The 22589-nt window shown below is 35.4% G+C and overlaps 2 protein-coding genes and 1 long non-coding RNA gene across 7 annotated transcripts in view; 2 read left to right on the forward strand and 1 right to left on the reverse strand.

Moving 5' to 3' along the window:
- Positions 1-4302, forward strand: part of LOC107225769 (rab11 family-interacting protein 4) — a 76633-nt gene extending 72331 nt beyond the window's left edge. For all 4 annotated transcript variants that reach the window (XM_015666339.2, XM_015666338.2, XM_015666337.2 and 1 more), the window contains one exon: positions 650-4302. In XM_015666339.2, coding sequence (XP_015521825.2) covers positions 650-772 — 123 coding nt within the window. In that variant the 3' untranslated portion in view covers positions 773-4302. The remainder of the gene's footprint in view (positions 1-649) is intronic.
- Positions 2598-21067, reverse strand: LOC107225771 (tubulin polymerization-promoting protein homolog). Its single transcript, XM_015666343.2, has 4 exons — positions 20870-21067; positions 12584-12899; positions 11706-11835; positions 2598-6487 (listed from the first exon to the last, which is right to left on the reverse strand). Exons 2-4 carry the CDS (start codon positions 12886-12888, stop codon positions 6308-6310), a joined length of 615 nt encoding a protein of 204 aa, XP_015521829.2. The 5' UTR covers positions 12889-12899; positions 20870-21067; the 3' UTR covers positions 2598-6307.
- Positions 16314-19976, forward strand: LOC124295146. 2 transcript variants are annotated; one of them, XR_006905072.1, is made up of 2 exons: positions 16314-16556; positions 19616-19976. It is a non-coding gene; the product is annotated as an uncharacterized LOC124295146 (long non-coding RNA). The 2 variants fall into 2 exon arrangements; XR_006905073.1 differs by lacking the exon at positions 16314-16556 and adding an exon at positions 16614-16725.
- Positions 21068-22589: the final 1522 nt, after the last annotated feature.

Raw genomic sequence — 22589 nt, forward strand, 5'->3', positions numbered from 1 at the left:
ACTAACACCTTTTCGAAAATTTTTTGATTTGTTGTAATGATTAGTAATAAAAAAATAACGCTTTTGTATACATACGATTTTTTTTTGAGTATTCTGATTTACCGATTTTTGATACGCCTCGTGTTTTATCAGGCGGTGGTATGAATAGAAATATGAGTAACTACCGATTTTTATTGACGAAATCATGACGGCGGAAAAATGATAAAACACCAATCGCAATCTTTTTATGATCAGGTCCACCGTTGAATTCTTGACCGATAAAAATTCTATCGTTGGTTAAAATTTGTCCTAATTGCATGTTCGATGATAGATTAACAATTCAAGTTATATAGAAACTGAACTTTCATGCAAAAGTTCAGCTCGTTGCATGATGCCGGAAGTAATGTCAAGCAAGTGCCATGTTATTTTTTTACTTACTGACCTTCACGCGCGCGAGCAAAAACAATTTACTCATTATTTCTGCGCCTGAGCATACCGCTAGAAAATCAACACAAAGTAGTTCAGAGGAAAAAAAAGTTGACTCTTTCTAGTCTGTGAATATTTAATTCCCATATGACGTTACTAGGAACAAAAAACGGAAACGGTCTCACAACGACAGTTAATATCGTGAGGTTTGAAATAAAAATGTAAATTTCATAATTCTTTGCAGATGAAACAGGCCCTGAAAGAGCAACAGGAGGTAAACACCCAACTGAGGGCGTATATCGATGGGATATTGTTAAATATTGTTGAAAATCATCCGCAATTGTTAGAAGTTAAGCACGGGCATTAACACACCCTCTCTAGTCCCTGACAAACTCCCTCCTGTTTTTCTTTCTCCAGATCTCTTTGAATTCCTCGTATAATAATCCTTATAGTATAGACATCATTGAGTTGACCCACTGGTATCTCCTGTTTAACACATTTCACCTGTAATTTATGTAATTTATTTTATCGCATAAATTATTGTGGTTGTAAGAATAATAATTACCGTATATCATCATATTACACATCCGAATGTTCGAAACGTGATATATCCGTCCACACGAGCGTGGAATCAATATATATGTAATACATACACACATGTGCATGATATAAAAACAAAAAAAAAAAAAAAAATGAAAGAAAGAAAAGAAAACAGCAAGAAAATTATCTATCGAAAACAAGAAAAATAGTGGGAATATAAAATAAATGAATATATATACATATATATATATGTAAATATATATAAATATGTATATATGTATATATATGTATATTATTGCAGCCTTCCATTTATTTTTTCGATAACAATATTGTGTCTTTACATAGCTGAAAATTTATAAAAGACGTTTTTCTTTTGTCTGTTATATTAATATTCTAATAATAAGAAAATTTTTATACTCATGTTGTATCAGTTATTATCATCGTAGGATATTATAGATATATACATATTTAGGTGTATTAATACAGGTACGCGTAATCTCAATAACCTGTTTTACATATAATACAGATATGAAGTCAATGAAACGACTGTCTCAAAATTATATTCTCAATCGTCATATTGAAAGTTTTGAAATGATCCGTTGTTAGGAGTCATGCAGTATAATTTAACGCTTCAATGTGTATTGATCCATACATTGACTGTGATTGGACAGAGTTAGATCTGCGGCTATGTTTGGAATGTATGAAGTCCCTCGGCGATCGAAAATATGGTATAATATTATAGCGCGTTACTTAATGTGTAATAATAAATAATTGAATTTAGTCTTATAATAATTGAGAGAGAAGAAGGATATATAAATATAGATATTTTCTTATCATCCGCAACGTTTCCTCCCATACTGTAATATGGCCGTCCCTTCAACGTCCTTTGCCGGAGGCGCCGTCGGTATTTCACCGATGAAAAAGTCCACGACAAACAGATTGTTAACGATATGAAGAGCTGCGTGTTTTATGCATCTATTTAATCGTTTAGATTCATAGTTATGAAAGGAATATGCATGTGTTATACAGTAGTTGTGTGTAAACTTAAAACGCGTGCAACCCCACAGCAGCCGTGTATTGTACATCATTTTGTCGGCATGACCCATCTCTAGATATTTTCAATTAGCAAATTTTAACACACTAGACTGGGAATAATGCTACTTAACAGGCCTTCCATTGTACGCAAAGTTTTTTTTTTTTTTTTTCAAGTATCTAGACACATTATCGGTCATCATTTATTTTGGGTTACATACCTACGTCAACGAAAAATATTTTATAAATATGTTGCACCGTAAGATTACGAAAATCTAATCATATTTGTTGCTATTCCAAGATGGAAATATCCCACATGTACAATACTATATAAATAATGTATCAAATTAATATCGTGGGTCACATAAGATATGGAAAATTGAAAATATTCTACAAACGGTTGTTCCGGGTCGCATGGAAAATGTTTTTGAAAATCGAATAATTATTCCGTGTACTAGAAACATGCCGATATTACAGAAGTAAGGAAAAAAGAAACAAAACGAAGTTCACTTTTAATTGTTGAAAGGGAACTTCTTTTTATTTTTTTTTCCTTACTTCTGTAACATAGACATGTCTCTAATATGTAGAACAATTTTTGGTTTTATTTTTTGCGAATAAAGTACAGATCTGAGGAGGACCCCCTTCGAAGGGCAGATACGTCAGAAAACAGTTGACGGCTTATTTACTGACCTCAAAATCTTGAACTTATCTTTACCTCACAATATGCAGTAACGTAGTAATATCTCTTTCAATTTTATATACTTACATCCATAACTTGGCTTGTACTAAAAATGAGTGGAAGACCTGCTTGAACGGAAAGATAATAAATTAACTTGAATGAAGTTTGGGAATAATTGCAATAAATTGGGTCCCTATCTATCGATCTGTATACATACTTGAATATTATTAACGGCAGATTTGTAAATATAATTCCGTATCTGCGAAATCTATAAAACGGCTCAAATACGAAATGACGGAAATAATAATGTATAAAATAAACTTTAATATGTACAAGTTGAAAACGTGTGTATAATGTTTATAGAGTAGCCTTAACCCGGCAAAATATATATATATATATATGTAGATATATATATATATATATATATATATATATATATATCTACAATCGTGAACCTATTTGCCAGTAGAAGAAGCTGAATCTCTTATTCTAACTATGTATATTATAACTGAATTACCAACGGTGCTGAAGCTGTCTCCAGAACAGATTTTTCGTAATCGGTTCACGAGAGATTTCTGCACCAGCCTCTTTACGATGTGCAGATATACCGTAAGTCCAAATCACGATGGGGTTTCGATTGTACAACTAGCCGATAATTTCATCGAATCTCGTGAAATTTATGCCATTTATAATTGTCTATATCGTTTAATCGCGACGTTGCGATCAGTTGATTTTTTGATAAATGAAAAATAAATACGCAACAAAACTGACATGATCTACAATTGCTTCATCTGCTTGAGTTTGCGCACAAGTACTTTACCTTTTAGAAAATCATTCCGCCCTCCAAATCCCAGTAGCAGTATTTTCGTCTAAATTTTTGGCTACAGATGTGAATATGTGTGTAAGTAAAAAAAACGGACTGATTCAGACTATCTTCTTTACAATATAAACGTCAACCTTTATTTGAACTCGATTTTTTGTTATGTGTATTAATAATATGGCCGTAATATTTAATTTTTATATTTCCAATGGTGATATAATAATGACAATAATAATAATAATAATAATAATAATAATAATAATAAATCGTATCACAAGTATATAACTACACCCACACCTACGCGAGGATAGTTGCAATATTTAATATTAATATTTATTTCTAATAAATCGAAAATCTGCATAATTGTTAATATTATTTTCAAATAAATTATACATTCGTGGGAGGATTGCGCTGAAGAAAGCCATAACGTAGAGCTGAATCCGACTTCTAGTAACTACAGGTTAATCGAGCTACATGGTAGATAAAGGCATTATCGTTATAATGTAATGTATACAGATTATGGATAAAAATATGGAAAATTTGGACCTACATACATATACCTATAATATTGTATGTATAGTTAATTTGCGATCCGAAGTCTCGAGATCATCGGTAAAAATTATGATGGCACGAGAATCGTTTTTGAATTTATAATTTCTAACTCGTGACCGTAGCTGTCTGCGAATATGTCACATACTGTAAAAACGAAGACACAGTGACAAATAGTGTAATAAATTGCGGGCATAAGGGGGATTTTAATTCGATCAGCTAGTCACCTCAAAGCTCGGTTCTTTGATTTGCATTATTTTTTTTCTGCACTTTATTTGTCAATTACCAAAAAATTAAGTTTCGTTAATTTTGAAAATTAACAAGACGTGTGAGTTCCTCAAGTTGTACATTTTTTGTAATATTGCAATTTACGTTTTACAAAGTATTCATATAGCTGAAAAATTTTGGAATATCCATCGCAAGGTTTTGCCGAATAACAGATCCGTTCCTTACGTGTCTTTACTTACTTGATTAAACTTATATTATTTTCTAAATTTGATAAATTTCTCGGGCAGTTTATACATTTCAACTTATTCCTTTTCCAAAAATTTCATGTTAAAAAGAACTGAGGTGAAGTTCACGATCGATTGTTATAATTTCGCTAGAATAAAAGAAGAAAAAAAAAAATTAAAAATATTCCATTACCATATCGTCTGTGAAAGCTCGAATGAATTTAGTTAAAGAAACATTCATTCAATTTCCATTGCAAGTGTACAAAATAACGCATTTAGCAATATGGTATTTAGATAATTACTGAATATAGAGGATCAGGAAATTTTTTGAAAATTTATATAAAATTAGAGAATATCACGTATAATTCAGAGATGGATAATACCTTTCGCAAACTTCAAATATACAAAAATTGTCTCTCTTGCTGCAGTGAATATCAATATTTTGTTAAATATCACAGAATTCAGCATAGGAGGCTAGTTGAATTGAACTAAAACACCCCGGATATTCGCACTACGTATAATATATGCATCCTGGAAGGAAACTGATCGTGATTGTGCACAAGTATGGTGATTCGGTACGAGAAACGCGTACATAAATTGCCGATGAAGTAACCCTGAGCAACTCAAGAAACAAGGATAACGAGCAAAAACCATCCAAGGATTTTTTATTACATAGTAATTTTGATTTCCTGTTACAATTTCTAGACTTTTTTCACTGCGGTACAATAAAAAAGTACTCGTGCAAATATGTGTAGAAAAAGTCGTGTCAAAAACAGATTAGTCTTGTTGATTATGCGGTAATTGCCAGTTGAAGCAGATCAAACGGTTCCTCTGGACTTCGAAGAAGCTCAACTTCAACGAAGGCATGTGCGTTACGCCTAAATGCAAATCGACACCAGTCATCGTAATGTTCGTGTGAAGAGGCGTGACAGAGTCTCGTGCCAAGCACGGTAAAAAAAAGTTACAGATCACGTAACCCGTGTTGTACGTTATCTAGATAATATTATCTAAAATAATCATCTTAGACATATTCACCCGATCCTTTATCTTACGGAGATAATGTGAGTCAAGTTCGTCTTTCATATTCATCTAAATAAATCCGCTGTACATTTTTTTGTACGACTTGATAAAGATAAGGTCGTGGTTGTTTGCTCAACGATATTAGGCGACGCGATTCAGAGTTAGGTCTGTGACGTAATTTCGGAAAAATAAATAATTAAATAAAACGTCTCTCTAAAGGAAACTCTTCTAAAGAAAAAAGATTCTACGAGCCAAGTTTTCTTTGGAGTGTTGAAAATAATATTTCGTTGCTTGATCTAAGCTTTTCTTTATTTTACCAAACCGTCCGTTGTTAAAAAAAAAAATCTTCCTCTCTAGTTGATCCCATCAAATCTTTCATTGCCTCAAAAAAAAAAAAAAAATTATTCCGCAATATTTTTTGGGACAACAATTCTTTTGTTCTCTGTGTAACAGAATTACCAATTTTTATCCTTATCTTTTTGATTATATAGATGAAAATGAGGATGATCTTATATTTTATAGAGACAATTGCACGAGAAACTATCCGTAATCTTACGTAGATGAATTTGTACGTGAATAATCTTATCCTCATACTAATTATCTTGTACAACATCGATGGGTTATACGATTGCTGAAACTGTGATGTAGCTGTGCTCATCCCGCACTTATTTACTGTAAAGCTCGTTTGGTGCTCCGGGCATCAGACGTGCCTAAAAAGCACACGCGGCCGAGCTTCGAAACGTTGAAAAATAATAAAGCATCTTGTGCGGATTTTTGATCGAAGGCTACACGCGAGTACTTTAAATTCGGTTAATGCGCTTTGTAGGTGTCCTTGTTTTGGTACCCAGTCACGTATCCCGACTGGTCGGGGAGGTCCTTCCGCCCTGCTATCCCTTTTCCTTTTCCACTTTCGTCAAACCGCTGCTTGTGCGATCCCGTGTACTTGCTCACATCCGTTAGTCTGTCCACCGTCGATGCCGCCTTTCCTGCCTGATCGTCGGTGCAAAAGAGGACAAAGAAATACCTTCGTTAGTCATTAAAGTTTAGAAAGATCCGTAAAATGCGTTCACCAAATTACCGTGGGCCCAGACAAATATCAGAACCCAGATACATGGGTATAATACAGGGCGATTCATTTGGAATAAACATTTTTTTTCTATCGTCGGAAAAACTTGTAGACAAAAATTGAAAAATATTCTTGTCAAGAACTCGTCGGCGCGATATGCAAAGCAATCTGTTGAAATTCTGTACAAATGCGTTGAACTTTAAGCGCTCGTCAGTCGTTTACATGGAACAGGAATATACGAGACGTTACGTTTGCAAAACGGATATGCATAAACCAAATATACTCATATCTATGCCGTTATCTGCGGGCATGCTTAATGTTACAAGTAAAAGCGCTTTTTTAATGCCTCCAGGTCATAGTCGCGAGGTACAATGAAATAGCGATTTGAACGGCTGTTTCTCAAACCACATATCTCTTTCGTCTACATTGTTATTTTAAACGACTAGGTTCGGTCGTGAAAGAGACGTCAAGTTTCTATAGACATTTATTAGCGTGCCGAGTGAATAGCTTGCACGTATATTTATGGGAAGGGCTGGGCTGCGGGAGTCTTGTAATATGAATTGATGCCAATCGATCGTCACGAGCTGTAGGCAAGGGCGCGTTGTTTTTAATTTAATAATATTGACCTGATTGTACATCGCAAACATACCTACATATATATCTATCTTCAACGTGTGTCGCGAACTGTGCTTCACTTTTTGTGTCTATATTTGTATGTGTATACAGGTATATGGGGCATTCCAGCTCAGTTCAGTTGGATAGTGACGCTCATGTCCTTCGATTATTTTTAACATTTTCAATTTAAGGTACTGAGCTTACAAGGAAAGTATACCGGAGGTATATATCACCGATTTTCACCATTCTGTGAGAAAATGTTGTAGAACATAATAAAGTACTGGACATCATTTTTTTTTTTTTTTATTGCGTGCTAATTCTGTCGTTTAAGGGGTGAGAACCACTCCTAAAGCTTAATCCCAAAACATAAAGGCTGCAACCCCTAAGAGTGAAAATGCTGCGCATATTATCGTTGGTTGATAATGAATAACGTACACTGAGAAAAATTTCATTTGTTACGGTAACTAGAAAAATTCAGTAAAACAGGTATCGTTAAAAAAAACTGTTTGAATATCGTTGGAATTACGAAAAAAGAGGTACGCGTTACCATTTTGCGCTATTGTCTATTGATTGCAAAATCAGTTTGTTCGGTTTACTGTAATTTTTTAATTTAAATAAGGCTTTAACAATAATTTATTGTCGGACAATTATTCAATTTTCGCAACAGTTACAAAAAAATATAGTAACGGTGATCGTAATGAGAAAGAATAGTAACAGATACTAGACTTTCCGGTAACAGCTAGAAAACTGATTTTCATTTTGTACCTAGAACTTTATTTTTCGATTGCGGTATAAAATGAAAATAGTTGAGGACTGAGCGGTAACCGGAACTAAAAATTTCTCTCAGTGTACAGTTGGTTTTATCAAACAATGTTACCTTCTTATCGCGAAATCACAGAAACACGATTTTTGTGGATAAACTTTACGGGTAAAAATACATATCGCATGTTTTTTCTTGTACTATAATATTTCATACACGTCACAGTATAAAGATAATCGGTGATGTACACTCCAAGTACTTTTCTTGTGAGTCCAGAAACTTGACGATCTTTTCTACATTCTTATTAAAAAATACACCTGAATGGCGTTATTTTTTTTTTTTTTTTTTTTTTAAGAAGAACGATACCGTGAGTGCTCATAAGTGATTTAAAATTAAACGCAAAGCAAAAAGTTGTATGTTGAAGATACGAACGTGTAAAAATAGTAACAAGATTTCTGCAAGAAAATAAAACCGAACTTCTTCCTCTAACGAGGCTGGTTGGCCGAAAACCGATGCTCTTTACTAATTTTATTATGAAATAGTCGTACATTGAGTATTCATCAAAGTATAAAAAAGTCTCTTTAAACACGTAAAAGGAATGAAAAATACTAGAATTATTATGCTTCTCGAATCGCATTCAAAGTGGTTTAGAATCTAGTATATTTATCGATTTTACTTTAAGATGGCTAATTTTATTCACAAACAGAACACTATTTTCTACAAATTCACCACAATACATTTTCTGGTCGTGTTGGCATTGTTAAATATTCAATCGTACAACATTTCACCGATATTAATTATCATCAACAAATCGTAGCGTCGAATCGACTGCAAAAAAAAAAAAAAATCTGTTTCAGCGATGTAGAAAATAATCTTCGGATTGAAATAAACCACCGTAGACTGAAATCGAACGAATATACTAGATTCTTAACCGTTTCAAAACGATCTAAAATGAAGCATTGATATCTAAAATCTCATATTTTGAAAATATTATCAATTTTAGGAGAAAATAAAAACGAGATCTTTAAATAATCCTTCTAGAAATAGAAGGTTATCATTGTTTTATACACTGAGAAAAAAAAGTCAACAACTAATTTTCTTCATTTCCAGTTTATTTGGTTCGAATAATTTATCATTCGGAACAACCACTTTTTAGTTGAAACAAAAATATTGATGCATTGATTTGAATGCTATATGCTGTCGAGTTTGATGCATTTCAAACAAGTACGTATTTTATTTTATAATATTAAACTGGATATTTCGGAACGACAACTTCGCTTGAATCAACAAACCTCATTTAATTCGTGAAAGAATAGTACTTTATCCGCTTGAAATAGTTCTTGAGTTGCTATAATATGTACTACATTTAATTCAATTTACTGACTAATGTAATGAAATATAACTTTCCTCGGTTATTAAACAATCACGTGTAGTTCAAAATAGCAAACATACACTTGAAATTGATTTCAAGAACTCTCGATACCATCGCATTCGCGCTTGCAATAAATGAATCATTGTTTCTACGAAATGAACATTATTTCACTGAAATAAAATTTTTGTTGATTAGATAATCTTTTGATTTTTTGATGTGCATGTTTCACGGTTTTCAACCGGAATAATAATTCATTCGAAGTAGTACCAATTTCGGTCACTAGAGGGCAAGTTTTCGCACTTGAAAAGTAGCTTCAAAGATGTTTACATACTCAAATCATTCGCATTACTCTTAACGTGCCAACTAAACATGACGCGATATGTTGCGTTACGGTTTTGATCCATTCATGTTTTCCAAAAACTATTTCGAAGTGACGCTACTACACTTGTTTGGTCGCATTCAAAAACAGTAGCATGTCGTGTTGAAAAAATTTTTTAAATTTGTAACCCAACGATATTTACACCACGTTTATGTATCCGTAATACTCAAATACTAAAGGATCATTGAATTTATTTAAATACATTTTTCATCCAAATACGGGTTCAATCGTTGTGATATCAGTTTTTTCTGTACAATGCCAAATCTTCTTTGATCGGAACAATATCCCATTGGTCGTTGTAAGCATTATTTGAGTGAAGTGACAAGTTGTTTACTACTTGAAGCATGCAGCGTTTGGATAAAAATATCAAACCAGAAGAGCAGCTCGGTGAGTTATGTCGCTCAATCTCTATTTAATTCATTTAAATTATTTTTCATTGTACCTAAATACGGGTTTTTTTAATTGAAAAATACATAAATTGTCGCTCTGAATAAGTCTGCTGTCAGGACTATGCAAACGCATGGATTATTTGGATCAATTAACATTTATTGAATCCAATAACTTTTTTTTTCTCAGTATAGTTTTTTCAAAAATTCTGTGACACGTTTAAACGAACACGCTTGTTTATTTTTAACACAAAAATTTGGTTGAATCCATTCCTTGTCTTCATTCCCATAATTGCAAAATTCTATCCAAATACATAATAATTCGCATCTGACGCATCCGTTGCAGTTATACAGCTATTTATGAAAAAGGCACAACTCTATAATTTCGATCAGTATGACCAGACGTATAAAGTTTGCAAAAAAACCGAAGGACACGAGGGTCACGACGTAGCTACACAGAGCTGGAATATGATATTATAGACCTTATAGGTATGCCTGACTTTTGTGTGCCATAGTGCGTAATAGCCTTACGCGATCTGGTATTCCGCCTGAATAAGTATAGCTTGTCCCGCATACGTCACGGAAGGGCATTAATTTTGCGATACAATCTAGCGTATAAATATCCACTCCGTGTTTATGTTTGCGCGTTAGTATAGCAACAGCTACGTCGTATATTCTGCCTCACAAAAGTGAAAATCCTCATTCCGCGTATTTTTTAACACGATATTTCTTTTTCACATTATTTTGTTGCTTTGCCAAACAATTTTATTCTGCGAATATTCTGCGTAACTCTGAGAAAATTATATCTATATTACTCAGAAGGTTGCGTGCATTTCGAATCTACAGATAAATTGAAAAAAAAAAAAAATACTCGGAGCTATCCGGACAAGAACCAAGTACTTTTTTTGAATTGCGCAAGATTTTCCTACGTTTTTATAGTTGGATGTTTGTAAAATTTTGAGAGTCGTTATCATCTAATAATTATAAGTAAGAATTCGGCAATTGTCTGTAATTGGAAAAAATCATATTTATGATCTCGGAAGGGAATATTTAATTAGTCTACGGAATATTCGTTAATCTAAATCAAAATCGTTTCGGTTTATTACAGAGAGAGTACCCTGCTACAGATTTCATACGGGTATTTATAATTTTAATAAAGAAATTCAATACAACATGAAAAATTTACGTGAAAATTGAAAATAATTTATTAAAAAATTCGAAATTCAATTGAAATCGAATAAATTTCAATGTAATACAGGATTGCTCTGACAAAGTTAATAAATTCTCAAGATAGAGAGAAATCACCGAAACATATGAAATTCGCAGTACTTGGGAATAAATCAGAGAGATCACAGGAAAATTGTAAATATTTCCACAACGAAAAATGTGTAAAGAAAATCTTCATCGGTGTATAGATTCAGTCTCGAGATACATATCTGCACTAAATAGGAACGAAATTGCCCCGCTATAATATAATTATCAAGTACGGTATATAATCATAGGCAGATAACGCTTTCGAAGCAATTACATGATCACCGTATCAAAATTATCTTAGAATATTATCGATACTCGCGCAATTAAGTTATATTATCGGGAGAAAATTATCGATATAATTAAGATAGAGACATACCGCATGCGACGAGACTCCGGGCGCCCCGCAGTTGGCCATTTTATTTTTGAGCTCCTCCACATCGACTTTCTTGTTCTTCGCAAGATCATCTAGGTACGCTTTGTACTGTTCCAAGCCCAGCTTGACGGATCTGGGACATGAATGAAAGTCTCGCGTAATTAACCTGCGGTTCGCAGTTCACAGTATTGTCAGTTAAGTTCATCTTTTATCCTCGTCTAGATAAAGCTGCTGTTCGTCTTCATCTTTGGCTGATTTGTAAAGTACAATAGAGATAAGATAAACTGCCAACTGACAACCTGTACGTTGAGACATATAGGCGACGCGATTCGAAGTCAAGACTATATTATGTAATTTCGGGTAAGTTGATAATTAAATAAAAATGTCTTTCTGAAACAAACTCTCCGCAATCTTTTACACTGGGATAAAGGATTGTTTGATCCAAACAAATATTTCTTCGACGGTGGCAAAAAAAGATTTCTTCCTGGAACTAAATTTTACTTGATATCACAAAAATTTTCGTTTTTCAAAAAAAAAAAAACCTACACTGTCTTGTCGATCGCTCCGAATATTCCATTACCGCAACAAACAACTGTTCGCAGTAACAATAACATATCTTTTTCGCCATCTGCGAAGAAATATTTTTATAAATCAATGATTCTTTTTTTCACAGTATATTAATAATCTCGCGATCTTATCGTTATCTTTTGTGTTATCCAGATGAAAATGAGGATACAATCTCAACTTTTATACAGATTGTAGGAGAAACCATTTTTCATCTTTCTTACAGGTGAATTTGTACATGGATAATATCATCTTCATCCACAGATAATATACTCATTATCTCGTACAACGCTGGACTCTAATAACGGCAAACTCACTTGTGTTTTTTGAAGTATATCCCCGTGTCAGTGGTCGTGATTTTCTTCCCATCGATGACCTTGGCCTGCTTCATCCACTTGTCACTCTGACTGAGTGTTATTTGTTTGCCGTCGCTTTTTGGGTCGCCAAACTTTGAGAAGGCCTTGAAACTCGCTGTGAACGATCCGGCGCCTGCTGGGCTTGCCGGACTCGCCGGACCGGAACTTCCGGTCCCTTCGGCACCGGCGTCGATCTTCAAGGCCGAGAGGCCTTCGCTGGGGGGCGTAGCCGCCGCTGGCGAACCGTTTTCCACGCTATCCGACATTGTATACTCGTCTGTAAATAATCAAGGGGCTATAACGATGATGCCGGTCTATGGCCAGTCCTTACCAACCGAGTAAAGTGTCGCTTATCTCGACTGTTATCAGAACCTAAGCATTGCTGACCCGAAAACATCAAAGAGAAATTTGTTTCCAGCTGCATTCCTTTAATTGAACCGCCATCACCGGTGTGAAAATGTCGCGGTTAGCGCGATTCTACATGCAGTACCGAACACAGATGTAATCCAACAGCTTTTACGTTTCATGCGAGAACAATGCGAGAAAATGTATTTCTACCATAAGTAGCAATCCAATTTCAGTCATACATTTTATGGTATTATCGTTGTGTGGAACAATCTGTTTTTTTTTTTTTTTCATATTTGTGGCCGGAAATACATGTAGAATTGTGCTACCTGCAATGATAATGTTCTGATAATAGCTTAAACAAGTGATATTTCACTCGGTCAGAAAAGACTGATTGTATCCTCTTAATTCAGAAAGTTACAGCTGCCACTAATCAACGGGAGGGAGAAAAACTTACGATTAACCCACGCGTCACTTTTGCTTGCTTGTCGCATTACAATTAGATATCCTACGGATCGAGACTAATATCTTTGTATCAAATTATCGAGATAAAAAGCCGGCTCATTGGATAGGCGAGGCGTCGAGAAATTTTTTGCCGCTTGGTAACAAGATATGCAGCTTCTACGTATACACCGAATCATGATGTTATTAATTATACCTATATTATAATTGAGTTTTCATTCGAAACTAAAAATATCTTGTCATAATTTTCATCTATACAGGTATACATTAGGGTGGTTCAAAAGATCTGCTATTTTTTTTTCCAAATCACACGTTTCATAGTTGTAGGAACAGGAAATAAGACGCTTGTTAGAATTTGAGCCCTTAATGTTAATATTTAGTGGTGCATGAACGCAATTTTCCATTTTCTAATAATTTTAGTTACTTTTAAATTTTGTAGCTCGGTAACGAGACAACGTACATAAATGTCCGATACATATTCTTGTAGAGAATACAATACTCTACGAAAAAGATCACTTGTAATTTTTTCATACCTCGACTCTTTCAAAAGTTATTCAAAGTTAAAGTTGAAATCTTAAGTGCTTATATAGGTGGAATTACATATTATTACTTGTAATAATTGCAAAACAAATTTGTTAAAGTTGAAAATTAATTGAATGACATAATTTTACAGCGGTTAAAATCCTTTTCATTAAATCCTCAACATTTTGTGATAATTCTAGTGTTTTCGCAGTTAATCTCGGAAAAAAAGGAAATTTATACATGATTTCAACTTTAACCTTGAATAAGTTTTGAAAGAGTTGAATGGTCGAAAAAATAGTACCAGACCTTTTTGTAGAGCATTGAATTCTCTACAAGAATATGCATCGGACTACGTACATTGCCTCGTTACTAAGCAACAAAATTCAGAAGTCACTAAAATCATTGGAAAATGGAAGGTTGCGTTCAGGAACCACTGAATGTTAACATTAAGTTCTCAAATTATAACAGGCGTCTTATTTCCTCTTCCTACAACTCTTGAACGTGGAACTTTGAAAAAAAACATGGTCGATTTTTTTGGTCCACCCCAGTCTACATGTGCAAGAAAGAATGCTCAAGAATCACTATTTCAAAAATAGTACCAACATGACATTCCAAAAGCCCAAACTACCATAAATTTTGAGTTGCGCCTGATTTTGAAAAATCGCATAATTTTTTGCCAGAAAAAAAACACAATTTCGAGACAAAAAAAAATATTCACTGCAGGTGTAACAATTGAGCACACCTAAGTACAGCGGCGGTTTACGTGCAGTATAGATACTAGTGACGTATGTGCATGCCTAGATAGAAGTATGCATATCACCTGTTGCGTCGTACAACTTGCAAGTACGATGTTAGTCAAACGATTAAGTTCTGCAAGGTTGCCTTGCGTGACTCGCTTGGTTACGAATACTAATTAACTATCGATGCAAATTCAGCTAGATCAATTTCAGAGCTTGATGAATTTCTAAGAGAAGGTTATCGAATCGTTACGAGTCAACAATCGAAGCATATACTCGTATGTGTATATCTCACGATCTGTGATATACGTATGTATTACTTAGATTACATGTAACACGTATCGCGTGCTCCAATTATTGAAGGAGCAGCTGAATAGCGAGATTAGATTGAACTGTAAGTTAGAGTATAGATTAAGTTAGGTCACGGCTGGAAATATCCCGACCGAACCGAAGTTTGCTTTAACCCAACGAATCTGCACTTAATTCTAGATCTATTTATAAATGAGAAATTAACTTCATACAGTATAAACCAAAAGCGGTGTCGTTACTTTTAGACTTCGAGTAGGCGTGGTTTTCGACATTGTACGGTTAATTACATTTATGTTATGAAATCAGTCCTCCTAATGGACTCGTGCGACTGTCGAAAATAACACTAGTCGAACGTTCTCGCTTTGTAACAGTATGCTAAAAAAACATAAACAAATGCGATTTGCAGTCCCGGTTGATAATTAGCTACCGTTCGTAACCGTGCCGCTGGGTGTTGCTAATTTTTTCCTTTCTGATAGCGGTCTTACAAATGGTTAAAAATTTACGTTTCCACTTTAGATTCAGCCGCAATAGTCCAATGACATCGTTTAGCATGACTATGTACAGTCGGTTATTGTACAAAATTATATACCTGCGACCAGTGTCCGTGCCAAATTCAGAGAATGTTGAAAAAGGAGTCAATTTATTATAATTCCTCCGAAGAAAGGAAATTAATTTCGTTTACGGTGCGCATCAGCCTGTGTGAATCGCAAAAACGATTTACTTGAACGAGAATTAATTGTTAAGTAAGACTAATAAATACACGTTAAAAACTAACAAAAAAGTGTCTCCGTACGAATTCCTCTTTTTTGTTTGTTTCTCTTCGCAAATAAACTGGCATCGATCGAAGGAAAGTTTGGCCAACCGAAGGTCTGAAAAGACTCAAAACTTGGATGCCACAGTGGTATTTAAGCAATCCTGGTTTCTCGCAAGGCACTTTAGTGGAGGGAGGTGACGATCACGCGTTATAGAAAATTGATATTGCGTTACATTTGCACCGGTTGACGGAAGGTACAATCTTATCAGCGATAAGATTACTGTGGATGTTTATCGTGCGAGAGAGCTTACATTATGCCTATAATTTGACACAAATATGTAGGCGATAAAAAGAAATCGGTAAATTATATTCGTGCGTGCTGTTTACAAGCCATTAGAAATATAGGTACTTCGCATTTGACGAAACGCGCCCATTGGCAAACACATCAAGTCGAATACCTGAGGTATGTTGTATACACAGGTATGATATGTAAATTGCCATAGAGACAGTCCCTCGATGCGCATCGGATGTTCCCCCGATCATCCTATTTGCTGGTCGTTGCGTTACCGAACACAAAACTCAAGCTAGTCTCTAAACGCATTAAATGCGAGCCAACGCTCAGGTCGAGGTCGCGATAATTGGTAATGCGTTACATCGTTCACCGAGCGTTTCAGGGCCATTACGTAATGTGGAAAAGAGCTTAAGCAAGGGAACAAGCGTGTGCAGTTGACTTTGGCTAATTGGAGAACTGCAGCTTCAGTCTCGCTGTGGTTATTTATCAAAATATTCGCGATTTTGAACTCGGGTGAGAATTGAAAAGAATGTATTTTTTGAACCTATTAGGTTCAAACTTGCTGTAACTCGCTTGATAATCAGAATGTGATATTGATTGTTATACAAAAATTGACGAGTTACAGCTTTCTTTTTATTAAAGATTGCTGGCGATTATCATCAGATAAACAAATTTATCGCTGGTACGTACTATTTTAAATTTTAGTCTCCAACTCTTCCGAACAAGAGCCTTAATTACAAAAATACATGAAATTCTGAAAGAATTTGAGACGTCGAATTAGCTGCTCCCAACAAAATTCGATCTTTTTTGATATTATTGACGGAACTGATTGTGTTTCATCTCCGTTAGAACATGTGCCACTTTTTACGTAAAGATTTGGAGAGTGTAATAATTAAAAAATATCGTTACGTACCATGAGTCCATAACTAAAATTAGTGCCTTGAAGTTTGATTTGCATGAGTGATTATACTTCTATAGTTGGTTGTAGAATTTATTTTTTCTCAGACTATTACAACCTGACTGAACTGAGATTTTTCCTACTGTCGAAAATATCTTATTTGTATATAACTTAACGAGGAACTTTTCATCTCTTCCGTCTCTCACTCTGCGATGATAATTCTGCAAAATTGAGATCCATCGACTCGTTTATTCATATTACATTACATCTTCACTGATTTGGGCGAGCTCAACGAAGATGAATTTCTGTCGTCCATGAGATTATTTGTAGCTCAGACTAGGCGATGATATTACTGCAGGGTGTAGGAAGGGGATGATGTCATGGGTCGTTAGGATTGCTGAGTGTAGAGATAATAAAATCAATATGACTCGAGGCTCGTAAGAAGCAGCGTCTTGTGATCACGGTTTTTAGCAACCGCATTCGGGGATATTCTGCGCATGAAATACAAACATATTGTGGGCGTTGAAAAATTCTTCTACCTGTGCTCAAGGGTACTTACAATGTTTGAACTATGGAATTTACAGACGAATGGATCGTATCGTCTGAATCAAACGTTAGGAAACAACATAGTCAAAAATGGCCAACGGTGTTCAAGAAATCTCACATTGTAGTATGATTACAATGCGGAAATGGACTGTACTTACACACATCTACCTTTATCCTTTCTGACGATAACTGTTTGCATAAGTTTTTTCAGCCCGCCTCTGTAGATCACGATGGTAGCCAAAATAAGCCCAAAAACATTACAATTGGGTCAAAAACACCAGACCCTAATCATTTTGATTGTTCTGATTATAAAATATTTTCTCACATTGTCGATATCTTATTGTTAGCCAGTATCATTCGAATCCGCTCAGATTCGTTTCTTTTGCACAACACTAGGGATATTGTATCATCTTTTCTTAACTTTTGATTCAGACCGTTCGGCGATTCATATTTCCGAGCACGCAAATTTCTCGAGAATTGTGTTTAAATTATCCGCGAAACGATAAATCTATAATCAATATAGGCATGCTTGGATTCACGTATCGTATCTCACGTACGTGAGCATCCGAAATGTGTGACAAATTAACTTGTTTCAACCAAGCGAGTAAAGTCAGTGGCTAATCCGCGTTATTTCATACCTATAAATAGGCAGTTATGCCAGAGTTGCTTATTGTGTCATCGGTGGATATGGAACCGGAAGACGCGAGGTAGGTTTTTTGTTTACCACGAACGTTCGATACTGTGCGTGCTACGAACACCCGAGGCTCCCTCCAAAACTAATTTCAACTACACACGCGGCGTCATTAGCGTCGTACGGATAATTAAAAAACAACTGGATCATGCCAAAAATTTTCAATCTCACCAACTGCCGCACTTCGTCAATGAAAAACAATTTCCGTAGTAAAAACTTCTCTTAGAAATTTCAAATCGATATATCAGAACTGTCAATTGCTGATTGCTTTATATAAGCTGTCCATTACACTGTTATAATCCGATTACGGTACTGATTGTAAAAATTAATTCTGTCACGAGAATACTAACGTTCAGTGATATCAATATCCGTTTAATCGAACAACATACACGCAGACAATTTATTTACTCTGATCTGACCGCACTAGAATATTGTGTTTTAATAAATAAAATAATCTTTCAAGTTATGATAATGAGTTTGTAAAATAAATAACCGTAATAATTATTCACGTGCAATTACTTAGTAGAAAAACAAAGGGTTAATATTTAGATTTTTGCAGTCCAAGTCTTTGAAAATTCTTCAGTCCCATTCAATTTCACCATGCACTTATAATCTTTTTTCTCCTCGTTTGCTTTTCCGCAACTTTTCTGGCCTTTCTGCCCTACAAAAAGCACGGCATTACGTTTCTATGTACCTACCACCCTACCGTCGTCAAGCTTGACGTACGTACTTCTCCGCCATACAAAACACCCTGCATGCAATGTTTATTCGATTCTTTTGTTAGTCTTTTACTCCCCTGAACCGTGCCGAGGATCGGAAGACGAGTTTAAGGTTTCAACATTTTCTGTTCGCTTTAACAAATCTAAACATAGCTTCATAGCTATACCCGAGCATATAAGTGAACTGAAGACAATCTCTAAGAATCGACATTTTTATGTCAAGTTAATATTTTCTACCATAATCGAAAAATATAGATCTATGAAACGATAATGAGTTTTGTAGCTGTAGCCAGAAAATCGGAATGTGTGCTGTGATTTGTAATTACAGTAATTCCTATTATATTTTCTTGTAACTATTGCGATAATTGGATGTTGGTTCAAAAATCAATTACTTTCAAGGCCTTAGTCCACTGAAAAAATACACCCAACTGAACGTATTTAATTTAATAAAACAGGATTAATACTACAATAAGTAGTATTGTAGTATTGATAACTGCAATCGCACATATATGTCTGGTTCGTTTAGCCAAGTGTTCTTTTAATTCCAAAAATATTTATATCGTTATTGCAGCAATGTACCCATATTATTTGAATTTTCCGGTAACCATATTGAACAAAATTTTTCTCCATGTAAAATTGTAGTGTTTCCATTTCGCCATGAAACTAATGTCAATGTCCTCTCGGTGAACACCGCTAGTATATTTTTCTCTCTCGGTAGGTATAGCCGAAGAGCAGGTTCAAGTGAAAGCAATTTCGGCAGGCCGTTTCAGCCCTCTCGCAAGGGGTGACAGAAGGGAGGGCGCATGTGCCATATTGATCAGGGTCTCTACATCCGTGAGCCCGCATCTGGGAATGGTGTTGCTCTACGCTGTTGCTGGATCCCTAACACGTTTCTATGTGTAAATCGTCAGGTGTGTTCATTCGTACGTACACGCGGAAGCTTGAAATAGGTTGCGTATTACGTTCCGTACGCAGACGCGGAAGGAGAGCATTAATGAGGGGGGAAAAATCACGGGAATCGTCACCGAGGAGTAACGAGAAGAAATTATTGGATAAAAAAATTCTTCGATATTTACGCGTGTGATTCCAAAAAGCGATCCGGGCAGTTAAACAACCAGATTTAATGGCATCGTTCAAGGATTTTTTCCCCTTGGTATACCGACCCTGCACTTTGCATCGATGACGTGATTCGCTGAGTTACGTAATAACTTAGGCAGGTTTACCACGATGTAAATAAACAGGTAGAAGGTCGATAAAACCTGTTGACAATTGATCCGAACACGATATTCGCTGCAACGTTATTATTATAACTTTGAGGCTTCCGGTTGGGTCTGTCTTATCTCCGAATTATCATCGCACTCGACCACAAAGTCTCGTCGACAACGATCATTTGTCTACTCACACGCGATACATAATATCAAGACGATGCATCAACATACATCGGAATACAAACTGATCGTTGAATTAGTATTTACGTGAATTCCGAATTAAATGAATTGTAAACGTACGGCTCAGACTTAGATAATCGGTCCGTCGATGATCGTTTTCGAAATGCGTATGTGCTTGTATACCGTACGTGCTTGAACGTAAAATGACGCAACTACGAAAGTTGAGCATCGAATTAACACTCTGTTGCCGTCATTTGTGTATAGAAATAACTTTTTATCCTATTGGTGCAGTGTGTATACATATATATTAATTTAACGCTGTAAGTATTGCGCGTGGCTCGACTCCAACCGAGCGCCTCTCTCGCCTTGGCCGTGTTTCAACGTAAAAAAATAAAATAACAAACGAAACGTAGAATAAATATAAAACCGTCAAAAACACAGCTGCAAAAATTCCCTCATATCGATATATCCGGAATTTCGCACTTTCGCAATTCATAAATAATACCGTCGTACAACAAGTGCGGTTCGGAAATTGACGCCAATGTTGGCGATTACGTCCCTCTAGGGTCACCCACTGAACTCACTTTATGTTTAGTTGACTTGACGTGCCTGCGGCTCGGACCCTGGATTCCTCCGATGATATATCGCGCGAGTGAAAAGCGAACGACGAGCGGTTCGGCTGATTAGAAATATTCGGAATTGCCGCGCCGCGCTTGCGATTATGTCTGGGAAGAGACTGCGGCACCCGTTCCTGAAATCCTCGCCTTCGCCTCCACCGCCCCAGCTTTGCCGCCGCCCCCACTCGCCCCAGTTTGGTTTGCTTGCCTGCTCCACAGGGTTCATAGATGGCCAGTTTCTCGTGCGACACTTGCCAAATGATTAGCGGCAGAATTCATCTCTTGTTTTAGTTTTTTACCCAATTTTTATCGCGTTTTGGGTGCCAAAATGAATACAAGTTCTCGAGTGTGGGACTCTTTGATATTGCAGCCACTGATAAACATGTTTTTTTCCAAATATCGACATATTTTTACTCAAAACTACACAGACAATTTTGTTTGATAATTTTTTTCAGATATTCTGCAAATCTTCTTTTGAGAATGTTTATATATATATCAGCGGTTTATTAATGGTTCTAAAATATTATTTTCTAACAATAAGTAATTTTGTATTTTGTGCGGTTCGCGTTGACATCATTTCATCATATTTATCTGAATACTTTTTCACTTTTTTAAAAAACTGCATAATTGTTGATAAATTTCGTTAGCATTACATGCAATTGGATAGAACTCGTCTTTTTTTTAGGAATATTTCAATTTTTTCCTGACCCTTCATCTCGGTTTTTACTATACATTAACGGAGGGAATATCTGAAAGTGTAAAATTTTGTTCCAGAACTTCATTCGTGGACTTCTAAAATATAAGTATTCAGAAAAGTTGTACATATACTTCTGCGTAAAAAAATGTCCTTGGAATGAGCGGATTTCAACGTCTCAATACTAAATTTCATTTAAGCTTGAAATTTGGCATTTTGTCTCACTCTTGTAAAATATAGTGTACAATAAGAAAAACAAACATGGCATGCGAAAAGTGTGATCCATCAGTTGGTCTTGATCAAATACTGTACATAAAGAGAATTGACAAAAATTCATTTCAGTTAATTGATCTCTGCCCGATTTCATTAAATATTTAATGATGTGGATATATTTAGCTACTTGTATCCTGTGCAAGTACAGATTTCCGCTGAATTTCATTGATCAAGAGTATATGATTTTTTCAGGTAATCACAGATGATATTCATGCGAATAGTACAAAGATCCGAAAAATACATTTAAATTAATTTTATATAACGTCAACAGTTTTGAGAAGCTCTTTACTCAAGTTCGGTTTTGTTTCCCTAAAATCTAGTAGTTAAATACAAAGAACCGATTCGTTGAATTTACCAAACATTACGAAAGAAATGTTTTTCTCCAATACCTGCTTGAAAATTTTTACTTTCGAAGTTTATGGAGTGTGCGCAAGGTGCCCCATTTCCGAACAGTGCGGTAAAACGATGTTGGCGCATGCGCACAACTGAAGTATTCGATTCTACACAGATAAGTTGGGCTTTCTTTGGTGCATGCGCAGTTTCGAATATCTCAATTTTACACTCTATAGGATTGAGTACAAGTTACCTATCCCAAATTTAACGCACTGTCAGTGGCACCTTTGCTGCTTCTGAAATCAAACTTTCTTTAAGAGGTTTTGGAAAAAAATCGTATATCACACGTGCAGATGGGCAATAGCTGACTCGTGTGGTTACAGCGCT

The sequence above is a fragment of the Neodiprion lecontei genome, chromosome 6 (genome assembly GCF_021901455.1).
Source record: "Neodiprion lecontei isolate iyNeoLeco1 chromosome 6, iyNeoLeco1.1, whole genome shotgun sequence".
In the NCBI taxonomy this organism is placed as follows: domain Eukaryota; kingdom Metazoa; phylum Arthropoda; class Insecta; order Hymenoptera; family Diprionidae; genus Neodiprion; species Neodiprion lecontei.